This window comes from Manis pentadactyla, chromosome 1, assembly GCF_030020395.1.
Source record: "Manis pentadactyla isolate mManPen7 chromosome 1, mManPen7.hap1, whole genome shotgun sequence".
NCBI classification, from domain to species: domain Eukaryota; kingdom Metazoa; phylum Chordata; class Mammalia; order Pholidota; family Manidae; genus Manis; species Manis pentadactyla.
Window position 1 is genome coordinate 78998852 of NC_080019.1, and position 27823 is coordinate 79026674.

The following is a 27823-nucleotide window of genomic DNA, read 5'->3' on the forward strand; positions in this document are numbered from 1 at the left end:
CATGCTGATGTTTAAGAGCTTCACATCTGTTTTTTTCTTTAATAATTTTATAGTTTCATGTCTTACATTGAGGTTTTTAATCCATTTTGAGTTTACTTTTTTGTATGGTCTTAATGATCCAGTTTCATTCTTTTCATGTAGCTGTTCAGTTTTCTCAACACCGTTTATTGAAGAGACAGTATTTTCCCTATTGTTTATTCTTGCCTTCTTTGTCATATATTAATTGACCATACGTGCATGGGTTTATTTCTGGCCTCTCTATTCTGTATCATTGATCCATGTATTTATCCTTGTGCCAGCATCATGCTGTTTTTATCACTGTAGTTTTGTAGTATAGCTTGAAGTCAGAGAATGTGATACTCCTAGCTTTGTTCTTCTTTTGCAGGATTGCTGTGGCTATTTGGAGTCTTTTGTGGTTCCATCTAAATTTTAGGATTATTTGCTCTAGTTCATTAAAAAATTCCATTGGTATTTTGATAGGAATTACATTTAGTCTATAGATTGCTTGGAGCAGGATGCATAGCCATTTCATTTAGAAAAGGAAAAATGTCTCAGAAAGCAGAGCCAAATCCCAGAGGGCATATCCATAGAGAACAATGGACTGGACAGCCACTACCAGAGACTGGACTATTCTCTGTCCCCAGACAGGGGAACTGGCAACATATACCCATCTCAATTCTACAATTGTTATTGATCAGTGACAGCTATGAAAGTGCCATTTGTTTATTGTAATTATTTTGACTTCGGCTCATTATTGGGTGTGTCTTTTTAGTTTTGAAGTCTCTCAATCAAGAGGAGCTGTATCCAAGCATCCTCACTTGCATTCACAAAAGATGCGGATCACATGATACTGGACTTGAGCCTGATGTAGGAATTGAAAGAGAATTTGGGGAATCCTGAGAAGGTTGAGGATATTTTCCATATGGGGAGAATGAAATGATTGTGGCCAGAGGGTGGACAATAGTTCACTGAAGTAGGGAATAAAAAATAGTCACAATATTTTACAGCAATTCCCATAAAGAAATTGAGCCTTTCTTTCCACTCCTTAATCTGGAGTTGGCTATGCAATTTGCTTTGACCAAAGGGGCATTAGCAACTGTAATAGAAACAGAGGCTTGAGATGAGTGTGAACAGTTGCTTGCTTGCTTTCTTGCTGCTTTTGTAACAAAGTCATCATGTATAAAAGGTCTGGCTAGCCTCCTAGATGCTGAAAGATATATGGCCTGTTGCCTCTATTGCCTCAGACAACAGCCAGACATACGAATGAGGCAACTGGGAATTAGTCCACAGACAATCTATTAGCAGACTGCACATGCATGAGTGAGCTAGGTTGACCAGAAGATTCATAAGCTAAATAAAATGATCATTTTAAGTTCCTAAATTTTTGTGTAGTTTACTATTCAGAAAAAAGACATACAAATAATTATTGTGAAATAAAACTTTATTTACATGTTCTCAGTGTAAGTTGTTCAGTTTACCTGAGGGCTGGCAAAACTTAGTATGTGTTAGTAATCTCTGACATACTCTTTCAGGCTGATTCTTATGACCAGAGTTCAAAGTACATGTAGTCCTAGAGTAAAAATGAAAAATAAGTATAATTAAATTGTTTTAATGGTAGAAACAGGTATAGACTTTAGACATGACAGTGCTTTCTGGGTCTTGCATTAAAACAGAATTCTAAGGATCAGACCTCTTAGGAAACAACTTCTAAAGGAATAAGAATGATTGACTACTCTTAAACACACCAAAATAATAAATTTGGATATAAAGTCCTCTTGAAAACAGCAAGTAATTCTTCTTCTTTATATATTCATGCATATATATTCATATTCATGTATACTCCATCATATAGAAAAGCATAGTAATAGAGAAGGAAAAATTTATATTTTGAATTCCTCCAAAAATCTACCATTAACATTTTCATTCAGATTCCTTCCAGATACATGCAATTGGTATTATAATATGCTTATCTCCAGTTTTTATCACTGCATAATATATCCTGAGTTTTCATGTTATTAAAGTTCATTTATTGAATATTTATTTTAAGTCTATTCTGTTTCAGAAATAGCTCATAATGTATTGAATAAATCTCATATTTTAAATTTTAACAAAATTAAAAAAATTTTGTTTTAAAGGTTGTTTTAGCTTTTCATTATTTATTGTAGTAAAGTTTGTCACATAAAGTATACAAAAGTATTTAGTGGAGTATATATAATTATTTGCAACTCTGCTGATTTTTTTTGGAAGGAACTAACACATATGAAAGAATGTGAACCTTAAATTTTTTTTTAACACAATGATACATTGTTTAGTTTCACAAAGATTTGAACACATATCTGAGTTTTCAGTGAAACAAGGCATGATGTAGATTGGAGGTGACACAGAACAACTGCAAAAATAATCTCACCTAATTTAGAATTACCAGAAAACATGCAACATGCAGGAAGACTGCTCACAATTTATATAATATGTTGATATATGGCATTCTAGTCATGTTTCTCTGCACATAAGACAGGAATAAATATATTGCATTCTCTTACAGTTTCAGAATATAGTAGAATATTTAATATAACTCTGGCAGATATCTATTAATAATATGGTTAGATCGACCCACCAGTGAACTTAGATTATCAAGGCTATGTGTTGGCCCTAGTCTCGGCACAGGCTAACGAACAGATTTATGTACATTTAACAGGTTACAGAAATTTGGAGTTCTGAGCTATCAGCCTGAGAGTCATGAGCCACAGTGGAGAAAGACAAGCCCATAGAGTATGCAGCATATAGGACCTAAAGAGAAACCTGGCAAAAGGTAAATTTTCTGTTAATGATATGTGTCGAGGACTTTAAGATGATCAATATTCAAACAAGGAATCTTCCCGATTTCTCTTATCCTGTGATCGTTTTCTGTTACAACCAAATACTCAGAACAAGTCAGTTCATATGAGAGCCCTGTTAGGAATACCTTCGTGAATGAAGGGAGAAGTACTGATGTGCACGTGGGGGCAAGTGTACAGGGGCATCCAGTGACACTGGGGGTCCTTCCAGGAGCAGGCGAAGGGGTGGAGGTGGCCCCTCCGTTTGAAAATGTTCTAAAATATCAGGGAGGAAGTTGGCTTTTTTGTACTCATCAGCTGTTAGAATATAAATCTGTCTCCCAGGTACCATTCTTCATTCATTGACAAGGATATGTTTTCTTCTTCCCTTGTAAAATTTCTGATTCGGAAATGGGTATGTAACCAGAGGAGGGCCTTCCAGGAACTTCTTTACCAGCGCATTTGGGTCAAACAGTCCTTCCATTGCTGTTGTCATGTCAGGTTAGCGGTTGCAGGCTTCCACTGGAACAGAGCTTTCACTGGTATATTTGCTCCTAGATACATGTGCCTTCATCAAATTCTATCCCCCATGACAGTGTCCCTCCAGCTTACATTACCAACAATCATGTACACGAACAAGTGTGGGAAAGACTGCGGATTCATGCAGTCGTCTTCTAATTTCTCTGCTGAACTGCTAGGATGGTGCTCACTGGATGAAGAATCACAGGCTCTGTGGCATTTCCAAGTGAAGATTTTGAATTATCCTGGATGTATTAAATTAAAGGAACCTAAATGTTCCCATGTAGATGCACAGTAGTCAATTGGATGTGTGTGGATAAAATTGTAACATATCCAGACTTTGAACCTTAACATTTTTGATAGACAATTTCAATTTGTTCCCCAAAAGTTGTACCGGTAACTCATCATACCTTAAACCTCCATCAGCAGAGTTCATCATTAGAAAAAAAAACCTCTATTGTGTGATAAATGAAAAGGGATATTTCACTTGTTTTATTTTATTCATATGCTTTTTTTTTAAAAAAAGAAAGAAAATGTTATCTTAGAGTTATTGGTTATTTGTTCTCCCTCTTAAATGTTTGTATGATTTTTTCATATTCTTTGCCCATTTCCATTAGAAATATGATATTTTTCTTCTTATTTAAATAAAATTATTATTAGTATAAGGATATTATTCCTTGGTCTTATTGGAAGTATATATTTATTGTTTGCTTTTGAATATTTAATGTTACAATTTGTTTTGAGGTACAGAACTTTAAGATATTCTAAGTTAGCAGCCTGTTACTTTGTGATTTACTTGCTTTGAAATTTCTTTTCTATCTAGAGATGAGGTGTGGTTGCTTTTTGTTTATTTTTGTTAATAATTCAACATCTCTTTCCTTATGCTTCCTTTGGGTTTGTTCTGTCCTTTTACTAACTTTTTAGAGATGGATACCTATCTCATTATTTTCCACTTACTTCTTTTCTTCAATGAGTATTTACACTATACATTTCTCTTGAACATCTTTAGTTGCATCTCAAAAGTTTTGACAGGTCATATTTTATTAGTTATGTAAGTTGATATATTAAAATTTTTGCGTTATGCATTATTTCTATCCCTGAGTTATTTACACATTTCCATATGTAAAATATTTTAAAAATAAGTGTCTTTATGAATTTCTAATTTAATGTTATATGCTCGGACACCAAGGTCCAAATGCTTTTTGGCCTACTATGAGATAATTTTTGTAAAAATGTTTGAGAACAATATATATCATCTGCTTGTTTAATATGAAATTTTACGTATATCCATTAAATCATTCTTGTTAATTTTGTTGTTTAAATTTTAAGTAACTTTACTAAGGTTCTGTCTCCTACACCAAGTAAAAATTGGCAGATGTGCATAAATTTCCCACTATGAAGTTGAGTTTGTCACTTTAACTGTAATAACATATTTCTCTACATGTTAAGGTTGATATTAGATGCACACTGGTCTAGAATTATTATATCTTCTTTTTAGTAGAATTTTATCATCATGTAGTTATCCTTTCTGAATTTTGCCCTTAGTGTTTTTTGTCTTGAAGTCTAATTATTTTCTGATATTAATTTAGTTTTACTAGCTTTCGTGTGTTTATTAGCTTAGTATTTTTCTGTTATACATCTTTCAAATTTTTTGTCATTATTTTAGATTTGTCTCTGGATAGTTAAGCAAAACAATTTAACAATGTTTTTCTTTTAACTTTCAAGTTTTGCCCATTTACATGTATTGTGGTTATTGTAAAAGTTGATAAAATATATTTAAATGACATATTAATATAGCAATTCATTTTGATACCTATATAGAAAATACATATATTTTTCTAACCATTTTGATTCTCTATTTCTGTTTGCCCCACTTTATCTGTTTTTTTCCCCAAAATGGGTGTTTGTTTTTTCTTTGTTTGTATTTTATTCCCATTTTTTGTCTTTACAAGTTTGAAATTTATACAATCTTTTTGTTGTTTCAGTGGTTAGCCATGAAATTTTAACACACACATTTAAACTTAATTCATCTCCTGAACAGTACAAAGACAATAAACTATTTTAATTCTAATTACTTTCTCACAACTTTAGTACTTTTGTTGACTATTTTAGTTTGCGTATTACTTGATTCAAATGATTAGATATTTGCTATTATTTCTTAAAACATGTTTGCATTCATAAATATGTTTAGCTTTTATTTCTTATAAATATAGTTGAACCTCAGACGATCCTTTTCAGTTCCTTCTTCCTAAACTGTCTCCTTCAGAAATGATTTGTGTGTTGTCAAACTCTGAGTTTTTTAATACAGTTATTTATTTTACTCTCATCCTTGAGACTTTCATCTTAAAGAAAATGAAATTTGAGAGTTATTTTTTTAAAATCAGTATTTTGAAGATATTCTACTGTATTCTGGCTTTCACTGTTTCTGTTAGGAAATTAGTTGTCACTCGAATTCTGTGTGGGTGATCTCTTTTCTTTCCGGTTACCTATTTTTCTTGATCTGCTCCTTCATTTTGATTTGTAGAGATGTTAATTTTTAATTACATTACTTAGGCTGTATTGTCTTTTCTGAATCACTGAATTCATGTTTTTTGGTTTTGGAAATTTTTTAGCAGTCATCTATTCTCTCTCCTATCTTATCTGGAACTCTTGGCTTTAATACTTCCTTGTCTCTCTGAACTGCATTATGAATAGTTTACTCAACTATATCCCTTAGTTCACTAATTTTTTTCCTCAGCTATGTCTAATCTACTATTTAACCTATTTATTTTTCTCTCTTTCCAAATTACTTAATACTATTTACAAGGCTGTATATGACCCAGACCTACATATCTCTCTTGCCATTTTCTGTGATTTCATAATATTTGGAGAATGAAGGTAGTCACTTATGTTCATTTTGCCCCCTAAGAACCAATAATAATCAAGACTGACATTTTCCTTTTCAAAATTTCTTCATATCTATAGTTTCCAAATTAACAATACATTACTTTTTAAATGAAATCTATAAAAAGGTATTTATTTTTACAAAATTTTAAATTGTGCGAAATAGTAGTAGATATAATAAACTAGCCATTTTATTCCTATTTTCAGTGACTTAGTCTTGCTTTTCAAGACTAAGGATTTCAAGTTCAATGATCATATTTCCAGGGTACTTAATTTTTACTTCCTTTACAGTGAACACTGAATCCATGATGTAATTTGGAGACTGAGGACAAGACCAAAAAGGCACAATTTTTAGTTGATATAGATGATTTGAGGAGAAATATTAGCAAAGGTGCAATGATAATCTTAGAAAATGTGATTTTGAGCTAAATAGAATTAAAATAGACTTACAATGAGGAAACCTGCTCCGAGCATGAGTGCTTTTATTTTAACATCAAGATCAAATGGAAACTGGATCCCAAATTTATCAGCATTGATAACTAGTTCCCTCATGAATCCAGGCAACTGTTTTGAAATTTTACCAATAATCATTTCTTCATCCAGAGACAATAACTAAAATAAATAAAAATCTTAGATAAAGTCTCTGAAAAATACTAAGTGTTCCTACATCAATTTTGCAATTAAATAGTACCATGTAAGTTATAATCATATTAATTGTATCCTGCAATGAAAAGAACATGCAATATAGACACATAATAGCCTGGAAAACACCTACAGATAATTCCTATCTAAAAGAAGTTGTTCAAGTTGATTGTGTACAACTGATTTTATATATACATGATATTTTGTATATAATACATAAGTTATATATATGCTTTATATAAATGAATTATATGTGATAAATTATGATATTTTATATATAACATATACTATGTATGAATTATATATGCTTAGTATATATAATTTGCTTAAATTTGATCCAAGAATCAACTTAATTATAAAATGAAGACACTAGTTTTACAGCTGTTTTACACAGTCAACTCTTTCTTAAGAAGTCTTAGCTTCCTGGATGCCTCTACCTTTTCCTCATTCCATTTTCTCCCTTCTTATCTAGACTCTCTAGAGCATCACTTCTCATACCAAGTAATATTTATTTCTTAATTTATAAAAGATACTCATGTAAATATAAAACAAATCTGTGATAAATCCTACAACTTGTCTTGTAATGAATGAATGCCATATAGGAAGAGGTAGGGTGATAGGATGGAGTAAACAGGGTGACTAAAAGAACTGGGGAGATGGTTTTAGAGAAAGCCTCTTAGGCATTTAAGCTGAGATATGGAAGACTGATAGAAATTAGTAACCAGAGGAATAGGGAGAGTGAGAACACTCTAGAAAGAGTCAGCAATATGTGAAAAGGTCCCAAGTTGGGAGGGAGCATAGCTGGAGCAAGGTGAGTGAGAGAGCTAGTGGCGAAAAATGAGTTAGAAAGAGAGATATTCAGAGCTAGGTCATACATAGCCTTGTAAGTAGTGTTGAACTTGGGGAAAGAAATATGGAAGAGTTTTATGTAACTATGTCACAGCTTCTCGGGTGTTACAGAACTCTGAACACACCATTCCCCCTCATTGTTAGCAAAATGTCTTACAGACAAGATGACCAACCCCTCTCTCCACAGTCAATTGGTTCAGGGACCATTTCCTGCCATGTGAACTCAAAAGCAGAAACGTCCAGCCTATAATTAGGATACAAATACAGAGAGCAGCAGAGGAATAAGATGGAGAGAGCAGATACACTGGTTCACCAAAACACTATAGTAGAAGCTACTGGTCAGGAACTCACAAACTCACAGACACCAACCCCAGAAAGTTATTGTGTCTGTATCAACACTCCCTACTTCCCTCCTCTTAGGATAAATGTACTAGCTCTCTGCCTGTTTAAGGCTAGTTCCCTACATGTGCCTTAGGTCCCATGCCAAGCAAGACTCAGGGTTCATCAAATATTCACCTCTCCTGTTTCTCCACACTTTCCTTCCCATTTGGTTCCTTTCCTTTAAAATCAAGACATGCAAAGGACATCTTTCCAAAAAATACCTTTCCATCCACCCTATGCCCCCATCCAGCCAAGAACAGGATTATGGTAAGACAGTAGACAAGTCATGCAAGTGCGTAGTCAGTTTGTTTCTTAACTTAAATTTTTGGTATTTGTTTATACTGAAGATTTGGCATTGATTTTGATTTTTTTAAATGTGATATTCAAATATCATTTATCTTAATTACTAAGCTTTTTGGAACTCCCTTAATATTGTATCTGAAATAAATGCCTTATTTGCCTTACCCTGGTCCTGGCCCTGTAACAAGCTACTCCTTTATAGTTGAAAGTGCTGAAAGGGTGGCCTGCATTTGTGCACAAGCTGACCGTCTCCCAGAGTGATGACCTCCCTTTCTTGCTCCTCACTCTTGGAGCTTACCCAAGAGTGTCAGCTTTAAAACAGCTTTGCATCAAACTTAGAGGAAATAGGAAGCATTTTATACACCTCAGAAAAAGTTCTGAACACATTATAATAAAGTAGGATTTACTGTGTCATAATGTGAGATGTGAAACAATGCACAAAAAGCATTTTGTCTATTGATGTCATTATAAAATGAGCCAAGGTAGCTTTGGCTCCCAGAGTTTTATGCATAGATAGTTCTGTTTCATTGGTTTCCAAATTGAAATAGAGAAGAGTCCTGTGTGTTCATTTTATTAAAAGATTCCAAACTAAACATATTATTGCTATAATTAATTTGCCTACATATGTTTTACTTAGTACGTGCAGGTACCAATCAAAATCAGTATCACTAAACTGAATTGACATATTTCTAGAGAAGGAAAAACGTCAGGTAGCATTTTACTCAGCCTGTGTCCAAATTTATGACTAAGCATTTCAGATATTAAAAAAATAAGTAAACATCCTTGATAAAAGACTGAGGAGCAGTACTTTTTTCAAATCGAAAAAACAGTATTTTCTGTTGCTTAAGAATCTTCACATTTAACTAAATGTAGTGGATTTTCTTAGTTTACTAACTATATTTAATATATTTAATAGTTAACTTCCCAAATTATTATCTGAATGTTGGCCATAATCTGAGAAATAAATCAGTAAGCACATAAAAATTTAATAAGATTGTATCATACCAGTTTTTTTTACAGAAATTAGCATTAATATGTAATCTATAATTAACGTTGGATTATGTCATTGTCCATTGCAATTCAGTTACCTTTTCTCTTTCAGTATTCCTTGAAATATTAAATACCAAAATTGTTGTCTGATAACTACATACTCAAAATATAGCTTAAAAAGAAGCCATATATGCTTCATAGACATGAAGGGTTTAATTAAGCAAGGAAATTCTGAATTAGAAATTCAATTTAAAAATAGAGAAATAGTTATAGTAACATCATGGTAACATGTTTATATTTTCCTTTAATCACATTTATTGATTATATGTATTACAAAATAATAAAATAATTAATTTGAACATTATAATTAAACATAATGAATTACTCACATTAAAATTTAGATCCTTGAGACAGCTGGAAACCACACATGGCCCTCTGATTTTCATTACATCTTCCTTATTCTCATTTTTTATTTTAAACATTGACAAAAATGGGTGAAAGTACTGATAAACATATCCTATTGTTTCACCAGGAGGAGCCTCAACTTTTAGCTGCAAAAGATTGAAAAATATAAAGCTGGCCAAATGAGATATGTCTGATTTTGCTGTGTGTTACCTTTGAAATTAGCTTTTTCTATACGCGAACAGAACTTTTTGTGTCTAAGGTATGCCCTCTATGTGAGAATGCACATGAAAGTGCAAAAAAACAGGATTTAGATCTTGAAAACTGTGAACTGAGACCTGATGCTGCACCTCACTACTTACAAGCAATGTGGGTATGTCACTAAACTCTCTGAAATTCATTTTCCATTTGCACAAGAGAGATAACAATGTTCTTTAATTGCTTATGAGAAATGTTTTAAACTCCAGTCACACCAGAAACTGTTTATTACCCAATATGCCAAGGACTTCTGTATGTCTTTCAATTCAAATAGGAATTCATTTAAATTCTTTATGCCTGTTGTGATTTAAAACCTAGTTCATCAGACTCAGTAGAGACTGGCCAAATAAATTTTAACATACCAACCATACAATGGGTTATTATCAGCCATTTATAAGAATGAAGAAGTTCTATACATACTGATAAAATGTTCAAATTAAATTATGTGTTAAAAAATTATAGAAGAATATTTGCCAAGTGTGTTAAAAACACACATATATAACATAAATATGCATATATTACACAAGCATTCATAAAAGATTTCTGGAAGAATCCTAAACTCATAATAGTAGTTGCCTCTGGAGAGGAATAAAGGAGGCCTGGGAAACAAGAGTTTGACAGGTATTGTTTTTCCTGAATATACTTGGGTTAACTAGCCCTTTTCTCCCTCCCTCCATCCCTCCCTCCCTCCCTTCCTTCCTTCCTACTCTCTTGCCTTTCTCTTTTTTTTTAACCATATATCAGTATTACTTACTCAAAACTAAATGAAGACTACTGTATCAACATGGTGGCAATGATAATGTAGTTTGTGAAACTTCTCAAAACCCTCATAGAAAGCACAGAACAGGTATGATAGCTAAACAAAACAAAACCACTGACAAATTCTTTATCAAAGGTAGATGGAGAAGCTATAGCCCCACATCTCAAAACACAATCAGATTAAGTGAGACAAGTGACAGCAACAAGATATTCCTGCGATCCAGGGAATCCAGACATCACTAACAATATCCATCACCAAAAAGAAAGGGATCCTTCTCAGAGTAAAAGCTAGCTCAAAGGACCAGACGGAGAAACACAGCTGAAAATAAGATGGAACCATACAGCCCCCAATTTGTTGGCAGTACAAAAAGGCTGTGGGAAGATTGAATGGTGCTGAAGTTGTCTAGGCTTCAGAACTCTTAAAAAAAATCATCCATCCAAGACTCCTTTCATGACAAAGCATCACAATGACAAGAAATTGCTGGTAGTAGAATCAAGGCTAAACAAGACAGGCAGACCTTGGGATTAAAAAGAAGCTCAGATGAAGGTGGAAGAGGTGTTCAGGAAAAGTAAATCTCTAAAAGAACTAAGAAGCCGTATTCCTAACATTTTGCAGTAAGACGGAAGAGAAATCCCTAAGCTCCACCATCCTAGGATAATCTCCAAAAATTATTCTGAAGGCAAAAACTGGATGTTAGTCTGCATTTGGAAAAAGGAAATGGCACTGGTTGAATTCCTTGAGTCCTGGCCCCAGTCATTGCTTTATGCGATTTTAAGTAGCTAGGAAAAACTGTAGAAGAAAAGAAATAATAAGGATTAGAGAAAAAAATCAGTGAAATAGAAAATAGACAAAACAATAGAGAAAACAAATGAAACTGAAAGGTGAGTCTTTGAAAAGATGAATAAAATTCTTTACCTAAACATGAAAAAAGAAAGAAAACAAACCACTCATGTCAGAAATGAAAAGGGGATATTACTAGATAATATGCAAACTTAAAAAGACAGTAAATATATTAACAACTTTATGCCAGTTAATTCAACAACCTCAACTTATTCTTTGAAAGACAAACTACAAAAATTTGTAACTCAGGAAGAAAAAGAAAACCCAAACTTTCCTATATCTATTAAAGAAGTTTTGATTTTGAATGTAGAATCATAATACTCTGGGCTGAAATAGCTTCACTGTTGAATACAGTCAAATATTTAAGTAAGATATAATTCCAATCCTACAAAAACTCTTCAGAAAAGAATAAAGAACACTTCTCAATTCTATTTATAAAGCCAACATTATAATACCAATACCAAAGCATGCAAATATTTAAAAAATACTGCAGACATATATATTATAAACATAGGCATAAAATCTTAGCAGAGAGAATCCAGCAATATATAAGAATAACAAATATGTCCAAGTAAGATATACCTCAAGAATACAAGGTTGGATTAACATTTAAAAAATCAATTGATACAATTCCCATGTTTATAGATTGAAAGAAAAATCATATAATCAAGTGAATAGATATGGAAAAATATTGGACAAAATGCAAAACTTATTTATAATATAAACTAGAAATAAATGGTATCTTCTTCAATCTGTCAAACATATCTTAAAAAAACTTTACAGATAAGTTAATGATAAAGATTGAATCCTTTTCTCCATAAGCAGGACAAAAACCAAGGCTATTCTTTCCCACTTCCACTCAACATTATATTTCCTAAGCAGAACAAAATGGCAATAAATAAATACTACATTCATGCATATACACATATAAATAAAAAGCATACAGATGGTAATAGAAGTAAAATTTATTTATTTTCATATTATATAATTGTAGAAAACCTGAAGAAATCTACAAAACTCTGGAATTAATAAGGGTAAAGGATCAATATACAAAGATCAATTGTTCTATATAGTAACAAAAATCAAATATTTAATTTCAACATACTTTTAATTATATAAAAAACCACAAAATACTTAAATGTACTGCTAATAGAATATTTGCAAGACTAAGTACTGAAAACAACTAACCATTACTGGAAATTATGAAGAAGGCAGTGGAGTTGGCCCTTTGCAAAATAGGGGACTCCATTTTGAGTCCCAGAAAGAAGACCTAAATACAAGGATGCATGTGTTATGGTAATTGAACAGAAGATACAGTATCAATTCTCCCCAATATTAATAGATAGGTTCAATGTCATATAAATCAGTATCTCAGTAGGAAATTTAAAATAATGTGGGGTAAATGACAGAATTTCCAGAATCTCTCACCTAGCCCTAGTTCATTTACATATCAATAGGTGTTACCACTGAAGAGCCTCCCATCTATCTGGGACAAGAGGTGGAAAGAAAATGGCTATTATCTCCTCCCCTTGATTCTTGGTACATAATAGTCTGGCATCTGCCAGTCACCAAGGACCCACCATTGAGTTCCTCCTGTAAAGGGCTGGCAGGAAGTAGAGAGCACACTGTGGCTCAGAGCGGGAGCTGTGGGTAGAGGAGATGGAGGGTGCCAAGCTCAGCCAGCAGATTCGAGCAAGCTGTGAGCCATAAAAATGGTTTCTCCCAACCTACCCTTTCCCTTCACTAATTTCATAGGGGAATTAACCCCAGGCCAGTAACACCCTTCTCCCCTTAGCTACATGTGGTGTGTGAGTCAGCAGGGTCCGGTGAACCTAAAATATGTCTTCATGGGTGCAATGTTTGGGTGAGCTGCCCCTGTGGGGAGATAGCCAGGAACCCCCTGTGAATAGTGGGGATTTAACTGGGGATCCCCCTGTGGGTGGTGGGGATTCCTCATAGGGGATTGGTCTGGGGTAAAGTGCCTCCTAGAAGAGTGAGCCCCTCCCCAGAACTAGGGAAGGGTGGGGACACTGGAGGCAGTGGAGTTGGCCCTTTGCAAAATAGGGGACTCCATAGGGCAGCAGGATATGTGGGGTGGCTGTTTCTTGCAGCGTTGAAAAGGATCACCAAGGAGAGAGAGGAGCATCAGCATCGATTGGAAGAACAGGAAGATGAGTTGTGGAATGCTCTGAAAAGGGAATGAAAGCTATTAAAAACTGAGGTCATAGCATCTTACTACGCAGATGGACAGTGACTTTGAAGGGGTATTTGGGGGGGACTTTGTGAAGGGGGGAACCTAGTAAACATAATGTTCTTTCTGTAATTGTAGATTAATGATACCAAAATAAAAAAAGTACTGCTAAAAAAAAAAGCTGAGGTCATGCTGCTAGAGACATACTAGTGGTATGGGAGCAGGCATCAGAAAAATATGAACTGCAAGGGGCCATGGGGAAGGTGAAGGAAGAGGTGATACCTTCAGCCCTGGAGATGGGAAGGAGGAGCTGGGAGAGGGTGAGAGGGTGGAACTGTAGCTGAGGCCCCTGCCTAGTTGTGTTTAAGAAAATAAAGATGCAACAACTATGGGTTCCTCAGCAGAGGAGCAGCCTCCTCCTGAAGTTGTGGAGCACTCCATGCTCTGTCCCTATACCCAGGCCAGGCTGGTTGATTTGAGCACCCAGTTTTGGCAGAAGCCCTCAGAACCTCTGCCTACATGGCTTTTGCCTCTTTTTGGAATTTAGCAGTAAATGTATTGTTTCGTCTCAGTCAATTGAGCTTCCCTGATGACTCACCCCTCTCTCTGGCATATGTTACAAAATGCCCATCAGATCCCAGAGAATCATGTGGTGCTTTTGGATTGGCTGACTGCAGCCCTTAGGGCAGCATGGCTTAATCAGGGTGATTTACCATACTTCCCTGCTAGCTGGAAAACATATAGCATCATGGTCCTTTTAATTCCCCAGTGTGGCCAGTGAAAAAGCTGGACAACTCCTGTTGTATGACTGGATTACAGAGAATTGAATAAAGTCACACCCTGTCTACATGCTGCTGTCCCCTTTTTAGGAGCAACCCTTATGGACACCCTCAGTCATGAACTAGGGACATAGCATTATGTTGTGGACCTTGCTAATGCTTTCTTCTCTATTGACATAGCACAGGAAAGTCAAGAACAATTTGCCTTCATGTGGGAAGGCTAGCACTGGATATTCACTCTCCTTCCACAGAGATACCTCCACAGTCACATCATTTGTCACAGACAAGTAACATGGATGGAAGCATGGGAGAAACCACCAATGGTGCAGCTGTATCATTATATTGATGACATTATGCTCATGTCTGATTCTTTTGCAGATCTAGAAGGTACAGCACCTAGATTGCTGCAACATCTACAGGAGAAAGAATGGGCTGTGAACAGCACTATGGTTCAGGGACCTGGCTTGTCAGTAAAGTTATTGGGGGTTATCTGGTTGGGTAAGACTAAAGTTATCCCAGAAGCAGTCATAGATAAGGTCCAAGCTTTCCCTACCTCTATCACTGTGGTAGTATCACAAGAGTTTTGAGGTCTTTTGAGCTACTGGAGAGTGTCGCTCACTTGGCAAAAATTCTTAGGCCCTTATACCTGTTGGTATGAAAGGGCATTAGGTGGGACGAGGATGAAACATGTGCAACTGCTTTTACTGCTGCTAAGTGAGCAGTCAAGGCCATAGAGCCCTTGAGTGTAATGGACTCATCAAGGCCCTGTGAGCTAGATGTTCACGTAACCAAAGATGGTTATGGATGGGGCCTCTGGTAGCAGCTTGAATGGATCTTCCAACCTATTGGATTCTGTATGCAATTCTGGAAGGGAGCAGAGGTCTGGTACACCAAAGAAGTAACTGGCTGATGTGTTCCATGCCTTACTGGCTATGGAGCCCTTCACCAGAACAGCTTCAACCAAGGTAATAATGACCTGTCCCTTCAGAGGGTGTGTGCAAGACTGGACCCAAAGACCATGGAGTGATGTGGCACAGACACCTGCACTGGCCAAATGAGATGCATATTTACAGCAGCATAATGCCCTCCCCACTAGCTCCTTCAGTGGAGAACACCGATGCTTACTGTGGCCAGTGACATACATGAGTGGAAAGCAGGAAGAACTTGCTCTGGAGCCATTAGTAACAGACCCCTTATGAGGGCGGAAGAGCCCCTGTGCCTAAAGATGCTTGGTATACGGACATCTCCACTCATGGGCAGCCCACAAAGTAGAGGGCTGTGGCTTTCCATTCCAAGACTGAGACAATATGGGTGGAAGATGAGGAGAGGAAGAGTAGTCCATGGGCAGAATTACAGGAAGTATGGCTTGTGATTACCCAGGAGTTCTCACCAATAATTACATAGATAGCTGGGCAATCTTTTGGGGTTTGTCACTGAGGCTACTGATATGGTACTATGCCAAATGGATGGTTGGTCACCGGCCCCTCTGGGGACAAGAGTTGTGGCAAACCTATGGGCCTCTGGTGAGACTAGAACAGTTACCATATATCATGTGACTAGCCATTTGCCTTTGGCATCCCCAGGGAATGATGAAGCAGACACACTGGCCCAGGTGAGTTGGCTAGAAAGAAATCCTGCCTCTGATGTAGCCCAAGGGTTACACTTGGCAAAAATTCTTAGGCCCTTATACCTGATGGTATGAAAGGGCATTAGGTGGGCTACCCCAACGTGGGCTGTAGGATGTTGGTGGGGCTTGCCACTGACCTTTGAAGAAAAAGCAGAGCCCAGCGGAAGTGTCTTGTGTTCTGTAAGAGGAACTTACACCAAGTCCCACAGCAACATGGGACAATAGTTACGGGCCAATACCCCTCGTCAGGTGGCATAGACTGTACTGGGACTCAGCCCATATCAGAAGGATATTGGTATGCCATGACTTGTGTGGACACAGCTACTGGACTCTTGGTTTCTTTTCCTGCACATTGTACAGATCAGAAAACCACCAAAAGGGGCTTAGAGGGTCTCTGCAGCCTATAGCTGACTGCAGGTGATTGAGAGCAATCAAGGCACCCACTTTACTGGATGTGTTTTTCAAGAATGGGTGCAACAATTAGGGATAAGGTGGAAGTTTCAGGTACCACATAACCCTTCTAGGACAGACATGATAGTGAAGTACAATGGTTTGTTGAAATCTGGCCTGAAGTCAGACAACAACTCTACAGGGATGGTCAGTCCACTTGTGGACAGTGCTATGGCATTTGAATGAGAAGCCCTGAAAAGTAGCCCTGTGGACATGCTAACACACATTGCTGCCTTATCTATACAACTTCACATGCAAACCAAAGAGGAGTTACTAAAGCCAGGTTATGGCCAGCAGAGCAACATCCTGCTGCCAGCACCAACTGCTCTTAACTCTGGAGACTATGTTGAGTGGACATGGCCCTGGATATTTCAACACATGGACCAGCAGTGGTGGGCCCTTCTGGCACCATGGAGACAAGGCCTGGAATTTTCCTTCTGTGTGTTCCTGGAGTAACAATAGAGTGGCCCCCAAAGGTCATAGTAGAGTACCCAAAATGGCTGAGAGGTAAAATCTTCTTATGGGGAAGTTTTGTCTTGTTTTGTCTTTATGGCCAGTGTGTGTACCTCTCGTAGCCCTATATATTGACCCATATTTAAGTCCCACAGGGGTGAAAGTCTGGCATACTAGACCAGGATGAGATCCCATTCCTGCCACTGTCCTATCACAGGACTGCTCTCTTGCATGCATCCTACGTGGTGGACAGGATTTGCCTATGCTCACCCTTAAGGTTGTGTTCTTCTACAGTCCTCACGTATTGGGCCCAACTCCTGGCCACAGCTGGTGCTTGCTGAGTGTGCATGGAGCTCCCTGCTGCCCTGCTGGTTCAACTGCCAGCCTCCTGTGGAATGGACAGGCTATGGACTTAATCTGAGTAGGATTTTGAACCCAGCTGGATCCTCAGGCTTGAGTATTATCATGATTTTATTGCTATCTGTATCATAATTCCTGTCATTATTGTATGTTGTTAGTCTGGTTGCAGTACTCCAGTTTTCCTGCACAGGGTCCACTGTGGAAGATGGAAGGCATGTAGATTGCTAGGCATGAATTCTGGAGGGGTGTATTTTGGGGTAAATGACAGAATTTCCAGAATCTCCCACCTGGCCTTAGTTCATTTACATATCAGGTGTTACCACTGCAGAGCTTCCCGTTGATCTGAGGCAAGGGATGGGGAGAAAACAGCCATTCTCTCCTTCCCTCCATTCTTGGAACGTAATTGGTCTGGCATCTGCCATTCACCAAGGACCTGCCAATAGAGTTTCTCCTGGAAGTGGCTGTCAGAAAGTAGAGAGCGCCCCATGGCTGCAGAGTGGAAGCTGTGGCCAGAGGAGATGGAGGGTGCCAAGCCTGGCCAGCAGATTTGAGCAAGCTGTGAGCAATAAAAATGGTTTCTCCCAGCCTACTCTTTCCCTTGACGTATTTTGGTTTCACTGGTTTCATAGGGGATCCATCTTGTGCCAGGAACACCCTTTCCTCCCAGAGCTACAAATATAAAGAATTCTTCTAAAGATATATGAAAACACAAAGTACTTTGCAGAGCCAAATAATTTTAAAAAGTCAAACTAAAATTGGAAAACTCATACTGCCTGATACTAAGATTTACTCTAAAGCTAAGTAGTCAAGACAATGTATTACTGGTATAAAGGTATATATCTCTCTATATAGATCAGTGGAACAATGGAGAAGAGTAGATTCCAGAAATAGGTACACACATATTTTGACAATTTATTTTCAAAAAGGTAAAAACACAACTCAATGGAAAAAGTCTTTTCCAAGATATGATATTTGAACAACTAAATACCAAATTAAAAACAAAATCTCAAAATCTTTCCTCACATATACATATAAATTAACACAAAATTGTACTACACCTAAATAAGGAATTTCTAGAGGAAACAAGAGACTCTTTGTCTTTTTATACTAGGCAAAGATTTCTTAAACATGTCATAAAAAACATGAACCATAAAAGAATACATGATAAATTTGATTTTATCAAAATTGGAACATTCTGCTTTATCAAGGACAAAAATATGAAAAGCCAAACTGTAAATCTGGAGGCAATATTGGCTGTACATAGATCTGACAAAGGAACTCCTCAATAGTGAGACAAATAGATTCATTTTTAAAATGGGCAAAAGATTTGAACATCTCAAAAAGGATAGTAAATAGTTAATAGGCACCTGCAATGAAATGCAAAAAAAAAAAAATGACAATGATATTTTAGCATAGAAAACTTAAAAATATGAAGATCTTGTGACCTTTATTACCTAAATTTATTCACAGTTGTGCATGATTCTCAGCCTATACATATGTGGTACAAATATATAATTTCCTTTCTGACATATTTTATTCCAGACAATACTTTGTAGCCAAACCCAGTATTTTAATTTTAATTACTGCCAAGTGTTGAGGCTTTTTTGAAGGAACACAAATCCATTCTAAATCACATGGTAGAAATAATGTTTACTGACCTTTTGTAGGCAGGCTTTACTGCAACAGCAGCTACATCTCAGAGCTTTATGCATAGTAATGACATCACGGCCTACATTATCATAAATTGTCATGGTAAAAGGCCTTGTAGGTCCACAGAAGTGTCGTAGAAAACAATTACTTTTCTCTTCTGCAAAATAAATTCTCTGCCCTTGATTGTTCATGACTTCATATTTTTTACTAGTTTCAAAATATCTGAGGACTAGAGAAGGAAACACTGTGTTGATTTATTAGTAATACTGGTGGGAGATTTGTATAAATTATATGTCAAATTACCTTCAAATATGAAACTTTAGGTTTGGTAATATACCACTTGGCCCTAAATTACTTATCTTCACTGGTATCTTACTTTCTCCATACAGAAAAATAAAAGAGATGCACTAGCTCCTCTCTGGTTCCTTTCACTGCTAAAATTCTTTTCAACAATTTTTTTGAATAATTTTTTGTATAATTTCAACAAGTTTTTTGTATAATTTTTGAATTTCAGAGATTAACTCATTACTCTTTTGAGTTGTGTTAAATTTTACTTCATCTTTTCTTTCCTATAGAACTTGAAAATATTAGTTTTTCAATCCAGATAGTAGGAAAAAAAAACATTTTTACTTAGGTTAAGTTGAGGGAGACAGTAAGCATGCTCGTATATTGTCCACATAAATAATAATCAAATTCACCATTTTTGCAAGCAAATGGAAATATCATCTTTTGTCTAATTGTTTTACTTCTGTGTTCATGCAAACAAAATAATCAAAATTGAAAAAATGCTTTTTGCACTAAATGCTCCCTACTGCAATACCTAGAAAAGAGGAGAAAAAAGGAAACCAAGTAAATATCCAACAAGAGGCAGCATGTAGTATCCCCTCTTGAGGATTATTGTGTAGACATTTAAAATACTGGATTTTAAGATAAAAACAACAAAAAAGCATTCATTGAATAAATATAAACACTTCTATGGACAGTAATAAAAGTCATTTTTAAAACCTCATCAAAGGAATATTTTTAAAACCTCAGAGGAAATGAATCAGTAGTTATAGATGGGTGATTTCTTTTCTCCCGTTTTATTTATTTCAGATGTTTTTGAATGAGTATATGTTTAATGAATATATGCCACACTAATATACATTTAACATTTTGTTTTGTGTTAACCTTTGAAACAGGTTGTTATGGAATTTCCTCACTTTTTAATGACTTAATGGACGTATGCACCTAATTATTTTTCATATTGTATAAATACATTTGAAAGATATTCACTTTTACTTAATGTTCAAAGATAAATCATGATTCAAAAATAATGAAAAACGTTTTCTGACTGCCTTTTAAATTTAATTTCTTTTTATGAGTAGGAATTCCCTATGCATGACACAAACTTAAAAATTCAAATGAGCATATAAAATGAAAAATAATTCTTCCTTTCATGCCTATTCTGTTTCCTCTTCCTTCTCCAATTTCATATATATCCTTCCAGAGATATCTCAAACATATGTAAAGCCTAAGAATATTTTACACACAGACACAACTATATGCATTACTTTGTAATTGCTTTTTATACTTAGCAATGTATCTTGGAGATATTCCTGACATTCTGCAGAGTTCCTCATTCTTTTAAATAATTACACAGTGTCATGTGAAAATATACATGCCTTGCTCATTATAGGTACTCAAAGAGGGTTCTAAAATAAGTGGTCTTTTATAATAAAGCTTTTAGTGTAAAACAAAGGAAGAGCTCAAAGAAAGCATTCATTTATAATATACTTAAACTGAAAAGTTTTTATGAATTAAATAAAACTATAAATGCCTTTTTCAGTCTTAGATCCTCTAATGTATATAAGAAAGGTCATCAGTGGTGATACTACTGTGTTTTTAACATTTCATTTTATTTACATGTATTGTGGCTTCATCTGCATGAAAGGGATATTTCTACTTAGTTGAGGAAGTAGAGATAAACAGCTGTACTCAAAGGGCAGTTCAATTTCTCAGACTTTGGAGTAGAATTGGACTGCTCAGAAACTTACCTGTATTCTGCTTCTACCAGCAGAATTCCTGAAGAAGCTGCAATTTGCTTCTCTGAAATACTTGTCATTTGAGTTATGCAAGATGAGAAAACTTTTTTAGGAAATATCCCTACCACTTAGCAAGACTAAAATGGCAGACTACTCTTTTCAATAGTAATTTAAAGCCAGTATCTTGCTCCTGTCCCATGAAAAGACTTCTATTGCATTCACCTTCTCATCTTCTAAGGACCTTCTGTATATTTTTTTTGTATTTCAAGGTTTAGTTTTTTTCAGAGATAAGAAGCACTTAAAGTTATAGAGATTGGTCTAACTATAGCAAAACAAGTTATATATTCAAGAATGAATATATCAGTGTGTTTGGTACATACCTTCCAGAGGATCAAAATGTTGACATATGAGTAACTGATTTATCTATTAAAATAGAAAATAAAGACAGATGTTATGACATAATGAAACTAAATAAAAAGTATATTCCAATAAACATACATTAATACTTATGTTTAGGATAATTAAAGTACTTGATATATTATAGTAGTTTGTGAATTTTTTTATCATAGAAAAAAGAAATATAAAAGTCTATAAAGTGTATTCTTTGTGCTATATTGTTAATGTACTTAATATTTTTGTTCTCCAAAAATATTTAGACTTTTATTTAAAAATGTTTAAAATTCAGAGAAATATTCATACAGTAATTTGAAGTAAAAATTTTAATGTAGTTTTTACCCACATTCAAAAATGTCATTACATTTATATCATTGTGACAAGTTTATAATTGTTAAAACTGTAAACAACCTTTTCAAGGAGGAATATATATACTGTTTAGTTTTAAAGAATTAAGAAATAAGATGCAGCCAATGATTAGTCATGTGAAATGCCAAAGTTATTCAGAGACAGCACTACAGGAAATTAAATCAGAACTTACAGCCTAAACAAAATGTAATTCAAGTGTCATTAAATTGAGTAAACATTTTTCAAATATTAGTGTTCACATTTTCCATTTGCAAACCAGGCTTCTAATATCTAAGCAGCTAAAGATTCCTGAAGTCAATTTTTACTTACATTCTCAAAATTCAATTTCCTATTTTAAAAAGTAATTGTTTATTTTTAAATGGATTTTCCAGGAAACAAATTGGGAAATAAAGTTATATTATTTCAAATGTAAATTTACTACCTCAATCAAAAATTAAAATTAAAATGTAAAAATCTTAATGTTGCAGGTATAGTATTTTTATCTCAAGTCACAAATTTTTCTTAGAACACACATTATATTTTGAAACTCTAAATTCATATTATTGATTAATCAAAAAAATTAAGAAACACATACCATACCTGAGTTAAATATTCCAATCCAGGTGGACAGTTGGGTATTGACTCTGGTGTTTGCAGCTGTTGCATCTTTGGCTGTAGATTACAAGAAGCCATAATCTGGATTATATAAATGCTCAAAAGTATGACAGATTGGATGAATTTCTCCTTTTATCTTTAAAATCTAACACTACAGAGACATTAACTTGGTTAAAGAGTGGAATCAACCTCAACTTCAGGTTTAGTTTTTCTTCATTAAATGGTATAAACATCATCCATACATTAAATGGTTTTCAACTGAAGTTTTTATGGTTTTGTTTATGGAGTCTTTCCCAACTAAAGCCAGAAAGGAACCTTAGGAATACCAGAAGCCCCACTTAATACCAACATGATATACTGAGTGTAAATTGTTACCTACATTACTACATGACCTTGACCTCTTTAAGTACAATTAAATCTTCAGGTACAGTATCATTCATTAATGGCTGGATGCACTTTTCCCCTCCAATGTTGAGATGTGTTATGGTAAACAGGACAACATTTTGTTTCGGGTAAAGACCAGATAAAATTTTTAACAATGAGGTTTGGGGAGCTGTATATCTGTAGTGCCATGATTATAACAAACATAGAATAAATATGTATGGGGTCAAAATTTTCTTATTAGCTGTGGTTAAAGTCTCATTATTTTGTCTTTTTCTCAGTTTGTATCAGAATTAAACTTGAAAAATACATTTACAAACCCATGCTTCCAGCTATAACTTTATGAGGATGATTCTAACAGTGCCTATAAACATTTTGAAGTATTACAGAATTTACTTACACTGTTTTGGGGGCAAATATTGTAAGGTATACTCTCATTCATGGACATTAAAAGAAAAAACAGAAACAAACAGCTCACAAAATGAATACAAGACATGAACATCAATCATGACAAAGGAATTTTGGAAAAGTATTTACTACAGAAAATGAATGAGTTTTAAATAACAGATTGAACTCCAAATAATCAGACTATGAAATGGATTAAGGTAAAGAGAAAATGAAGGAAGGGTCCTAGCAAAAGAGAGGAAAGTGCAAAACTAGGAGCTATTTTCTTTCCTTTCTCTCTCTTTCTTTCCTTCCTTCCTGCACCATTCTAGTTGCCATTAAGCACATTTGTAATTTGTGGGAAGGGGTCAAAATATCAACATGAATGGTTTGTAAGAAGTTGATTCCCATAGATGACATTGAGAGATTCAAGACTTCAATGGAGGAAGTAGAGCAGATATGGTAGAAATAGCAAGAGAACTGTACTTAAAAGTAGATCCTGAAGATGTGACTGAATTGTTGCAATTTCATAAGACTTGAATGGATTAGGAGTTGCTTCTTATGGATGAGTGAAGAAAATGGTTTCTTGAGATGAAAACTATTCCTGGTGAAGGTGCCATGAAGACTGTTGAAATGACTACAAAGGATTTATAGACTATGACATAAACTTACTGTGGGTAAAATACTATCAGATAGCATTGCATTCTAGAGAGAAATTTCTCATAGAAGGAAGAGTCAATCAATGTGACAAACTTCGTTGTTGTTTTAAGCAATTCCCACAGCCACCCCAAATTTCAACCACAGCCACCGCCCTGGTCAGACAGCAGCCATAAACGTGGAGGCAAGAACTTCTACCAGCAAAAATATTATGACTTAGTGAAAGATCAGATGATGGTTAGTATTAGTAAACTTTTTTTTTAAATTAAGATACATACATGGTTTCTTTAGACACAGCACTATTACAAATTTAATAGGCTACAATATAGGGTAAACATAACTTTTATATGTGCTGGGAAACCAAGAAATTCATTTGACTTGTTTCATTGTGATACTCACTTTATTGCAGGGGTCTGGAACCTAACCCACAATATCTCTGAGGTATGCATATAGTGGTTAAAGGACCATCTGTGCCTTGTTCCTGATTTTAGGGGAAAAGTATTCAGTCTTTAACCACTTAGTCTCATGTTAGCTGTGGGTTTAATTTTTTTATATACTTTTTAAATTTCTGGTTTTTTAGGGGCAGATGCCATTTACCAGGTTGAGGAATTTCCCTCTATTGCTAGTTTTTTGAGTATTTCTTTTAATCACAAAGAGTGTTTATTATTTTTCAAGCATTTTTTCTATGTCTATAGAGGTGATATTATAGTTTTTGTATTTTATTCTATTTATATATGGTGCATTATATTAACTGATTGTCAGATTTTAAATCAACCTTGCATTCCTTGAATCAATCTTACTTGGTTCTGGTGTACAATTCTTCTTATATCCTGCTGGGTTTGGTTTGCTGATACTTTTTTGAGGATTTTTTTGGTTATATTCATAAGAAATTTTGCTTTATTTTGTTTTTATGTCTTAGATTTTGTTATCAAAGTAATACTAGCCTCAAGAATGATTTAGAAAGTTTATCTCTTCTTGTATTTTTTTTTTGGAAGGGTTTGTGATGAATTTGTATTTATTCTTTTTAAAATTTTTGGTAGAATTCATTCTTTAACCCAAATGGGTGTGGACTTTCTTTGTAGGTAGTTTTTTTTCATTCAGTGTATTGTTGTGGCTGTATTCAGATTTGTATTTCTTCTTGCATCAAATTTGGTAGTTTGCATCCTTCTGTATATATACATTTCATATGTTATCCAATGTATTGGCATATACTTGTTCATAATACTATTTTGAATCCCTTTTATTTCTGTAACGTTGATAGTAGTGTTCCTTGTTTCATTCATTATTTTAGTAATTTTAGTTGTCTCACTTTTATTGGTCCATCTAGTTTTGTGAATTTTATTCATCTTTTCACACTATGAACTTTCAGTTTTGTGGGGTTTTCTCTCATTTTACAATTTACTGTTTGATTAATTCCCTCTCTAATCTTTTTATTCCTTTCCTCCTGCTTGATTTAGGCTTAGTTTTCTCTTTTTTTCCAATGTCTTAAAATGCCTTTGGCTTTGAGATCTTTCATTTTTTATTATAGACATTTACATTTATAAGTGTCCCCCTATGTACTGCTTTACCTGCATCACATCTGTTATGTTGTTTCTTCATTTTCCTTCATCTCCAAGTGCTTTTTAATTTTCCTGTGAATTCCTTTTTGATTTGTTTGTAATTGGCAGTAAGTAGTTAATTTCCATATAGTTTTGAATTTTCCTAATTTCCTTCTGTTATTAATGGCTAATTTCATTCCTTGTGAACAGGAAAAAACATGTTGTATCATTTTATTCTCTTAAAATTTATTGTGAGTTGTTGTTTTATGGCCTTACATGTGGTATAGTCTGGAGATCATTCCATGTCCACTTGAGGAGGATATGTATTTTACTGTTCTTGGGTAGGAAGTTCTCTATATATCTGCTGAGTCTAGTTGATTTATAGTATTATTCATGTCTTCAATTTCCTTACTGTTCTCCAGTCTAGTCTAGTTATATAGGTTATTGAGAGTAAGATACTAGACTCTAACTCTTATTATTTATTTTCATTACTGTCATTCTCGGCTTCATGTGTTTTGTGGCTCTGTTGTTAGGTATACATATTTTTAATTTTTATATTTCTTAATTTTTTTGTTAGGCTTGTACATATTTTTAATTATATATGTATATATATATATAATACACATAATGGTTATATCTCTTGATGGAATAATTATTATTATGAAATTCCTTATGTGTCTCATTGCATTTTTGTTTTAAACTCTATTTTATCTGAGAGTAATATATCCATTTCACCTCTTTTTTGTTATTATTTTCATGGCATATTTTTCCCCATCCTTTGTCTTTCAAATTACTTGTGTCTTTGAATATACAGTGTGCTTCTTATAGACAGCACAGAGTTACATTATGTTTTCTTTATCCATTCAGTCCATCTCTGCCTTTTGATTAGGTTGTTTAATCCATTCATATTTAATGATATATTGATACAGTTAGATTTATATCTGCCATTTTGATTTTCATTTTCTGTAAGTCTCATATATATTTGTAATTTGTATATATATATATACATACACAAATATATATATAAAGTTCGTGATTTGCATTGTCTTTATCTCCTGGTTTTTCTTTTTCCTTTTTTTTTTAATGAGGTACATATAATAAAATGTACAAATCTTAGGGAAAATGTCTATCAGATCCTCTGCCCATTTTTAAATTGGATTTTTTTTTTTGGTATTGAGTTGTATGAATTCTTTACACATTTTGGAATTAACCCTTTATCAGATATATGATTTGAAAATATTTTCTTCCATTCAGTAAGTTGCCTTTCCATTTTGTTGATGATTTCCTGTTTTGAACAGAAGTGTTTTAGTTTCACATAGTCCCGCTGGCTGATTTTTCCTTTTGTCACCTTTGGTTTAGGTGACAAAGCTGCAAAGACACTTTCATTTTTGGTGACTGTCAAAATTAGTCCTCTTTGAGGGAAATATGGTAGAAAACATTGATTTTTCCTCTTTAATGACATCATTCTCTCTCATCTGAGTTTGACAGATAAAAATATTAACCTGAAAGATATTTTGTTGTCATTTAGATTTATAACTAGAGCAGTTAGAAAGATATCCCAGGTACTCTAACAAAGAATAATATTGGGAATTATTGAGATGGATCATAGAATGACAGCGGGGCATGTAGGTGGAGAAACTGAATCAGGGCAGGAAAGAAAAGGCTCATATAGGGTCAGATATATTTTATCTAATTATAAATGGCTACTTATAAGTCATAAGTAAGATGTAGTTGGAGATTAGTTACTCATAAGCTTTGATGTATGCTTTTCTGTCCTTCAAATATAAATATAAATGTCTGTTTCCTACTTTGGATACTGAACACTTGGGTGGTAATCTCAGAAATTTGTCCTAAACATACAAACCTAGATATATATCCTTTCCAAAAAAGGCAGCAAGATTTTTCACTTCTATCAGAACAGCAGTTATAGATATAATTAATATAGATTAATGATAAAAGCAGTTATAGATCATTTTGCCTGAAGACCATAGTTTCCCAATGTGAGTTATAAAATCTCGATAAGATAGACTGGGTAGGACCAGGGATACAAACAAAGGGCAGAAGTCAGTTATGGTGACCAACAGAGTACATCGATCTGGAAACTCCACGTGAAATGGCTACCTTGGGGGTGAGTTTGAAGAGGCTTGATTCTCTGTTTGCCCACATCCACAGCCGCTCAAAGTTGTGAGGAGTCGTCTAACATTGGGAAACCAAGCAGACACAACAATAAACATTCCATTCAGAACTTCGAAGCTTGTTAGTTCTATGAATACTTACGTGTATACAGATATAAAGCCAATCATTCTACTGAGGTCCTGGAATGGTAGCAAAGGCAG

The 27823-nt window shown here is 34.6% G+C and overlaps 1 protein-coding gene and 1 long non-coding RNA gene across 2 annotated transcripts in view; one reads left to right on the plus strand and one right to left on the minus strand.

Annotated features, from left to right (window-relative positions):
• The window catches only part of LOC130683030 (uncharacterized), a 36020-nt gene extending 30963 nt beyond the window's left edge, over positions 1 to 5057 (plus strand). Inside the window, exon 3 of the long non-coding RNA XR_008996608.1 lies at positions 2696 to 5057. This is a non-coding gene — a long non-coding RNA (uncharacterized LOC130683030). The remainder of the gene's footprint in view (positions 1 to 2695) is intronic.
• LOC118917987 (phospholipid scramblase 2-like) lies at positions 1453 to 27679 on the minus strand. Its single transcript, XM_036896369.2, has 7 exons — positions 27609 to 27679; positions 22513 to 22584; positions 21552 to 21594; positions 19156 to 19376; positions 9767 to 9928; positions 6666 to 6827; positions 1453 to 1570 (listed from the first exon to the last, which is right to left on the minus strand). The coding sequence occupies exons 1-7, from the start codon at positions 27651 to 27653 to the stop codon at positions 1541 to 1543; spliced, it is 735 nt and encodes a 244-aa protein (XP_036752264.2). The 5' UTR covers positions 27654 to 27679; the 3' UTR covers positions 1453 to 1540.
• Positions 27680 to 27823: the final 144 nt, after the last annotated feature.

What these genes read in the sequence shown, in the direction of transcription:
- LOC118917987 (XM_036896369.2), bottom strand. Translation starts at nt 27,653, where the DNA reads ATGTGGGCAAACAGAGAATCAAGCCTCTTCAAACTCACCCCCAAG. An exon ending in TCTTCAAACTCACCCCCAAG is followed by an intron (nt 22,585 to 27,608) that starts GTAGCCATTTCA and finishes TGTAATCTACAG; the next exon opens with CCAAAGATGCAACAGCTGCA. An exon ending in GTAAAGCCTGCCTACAAAAG is followed by an intron (nt 9,929 to 19,155) that starts GTCAGTAAACAT and finishes AATCTTTTGCAG; the next exon opens with CTAAAAGTTGAGGCTCCTCC.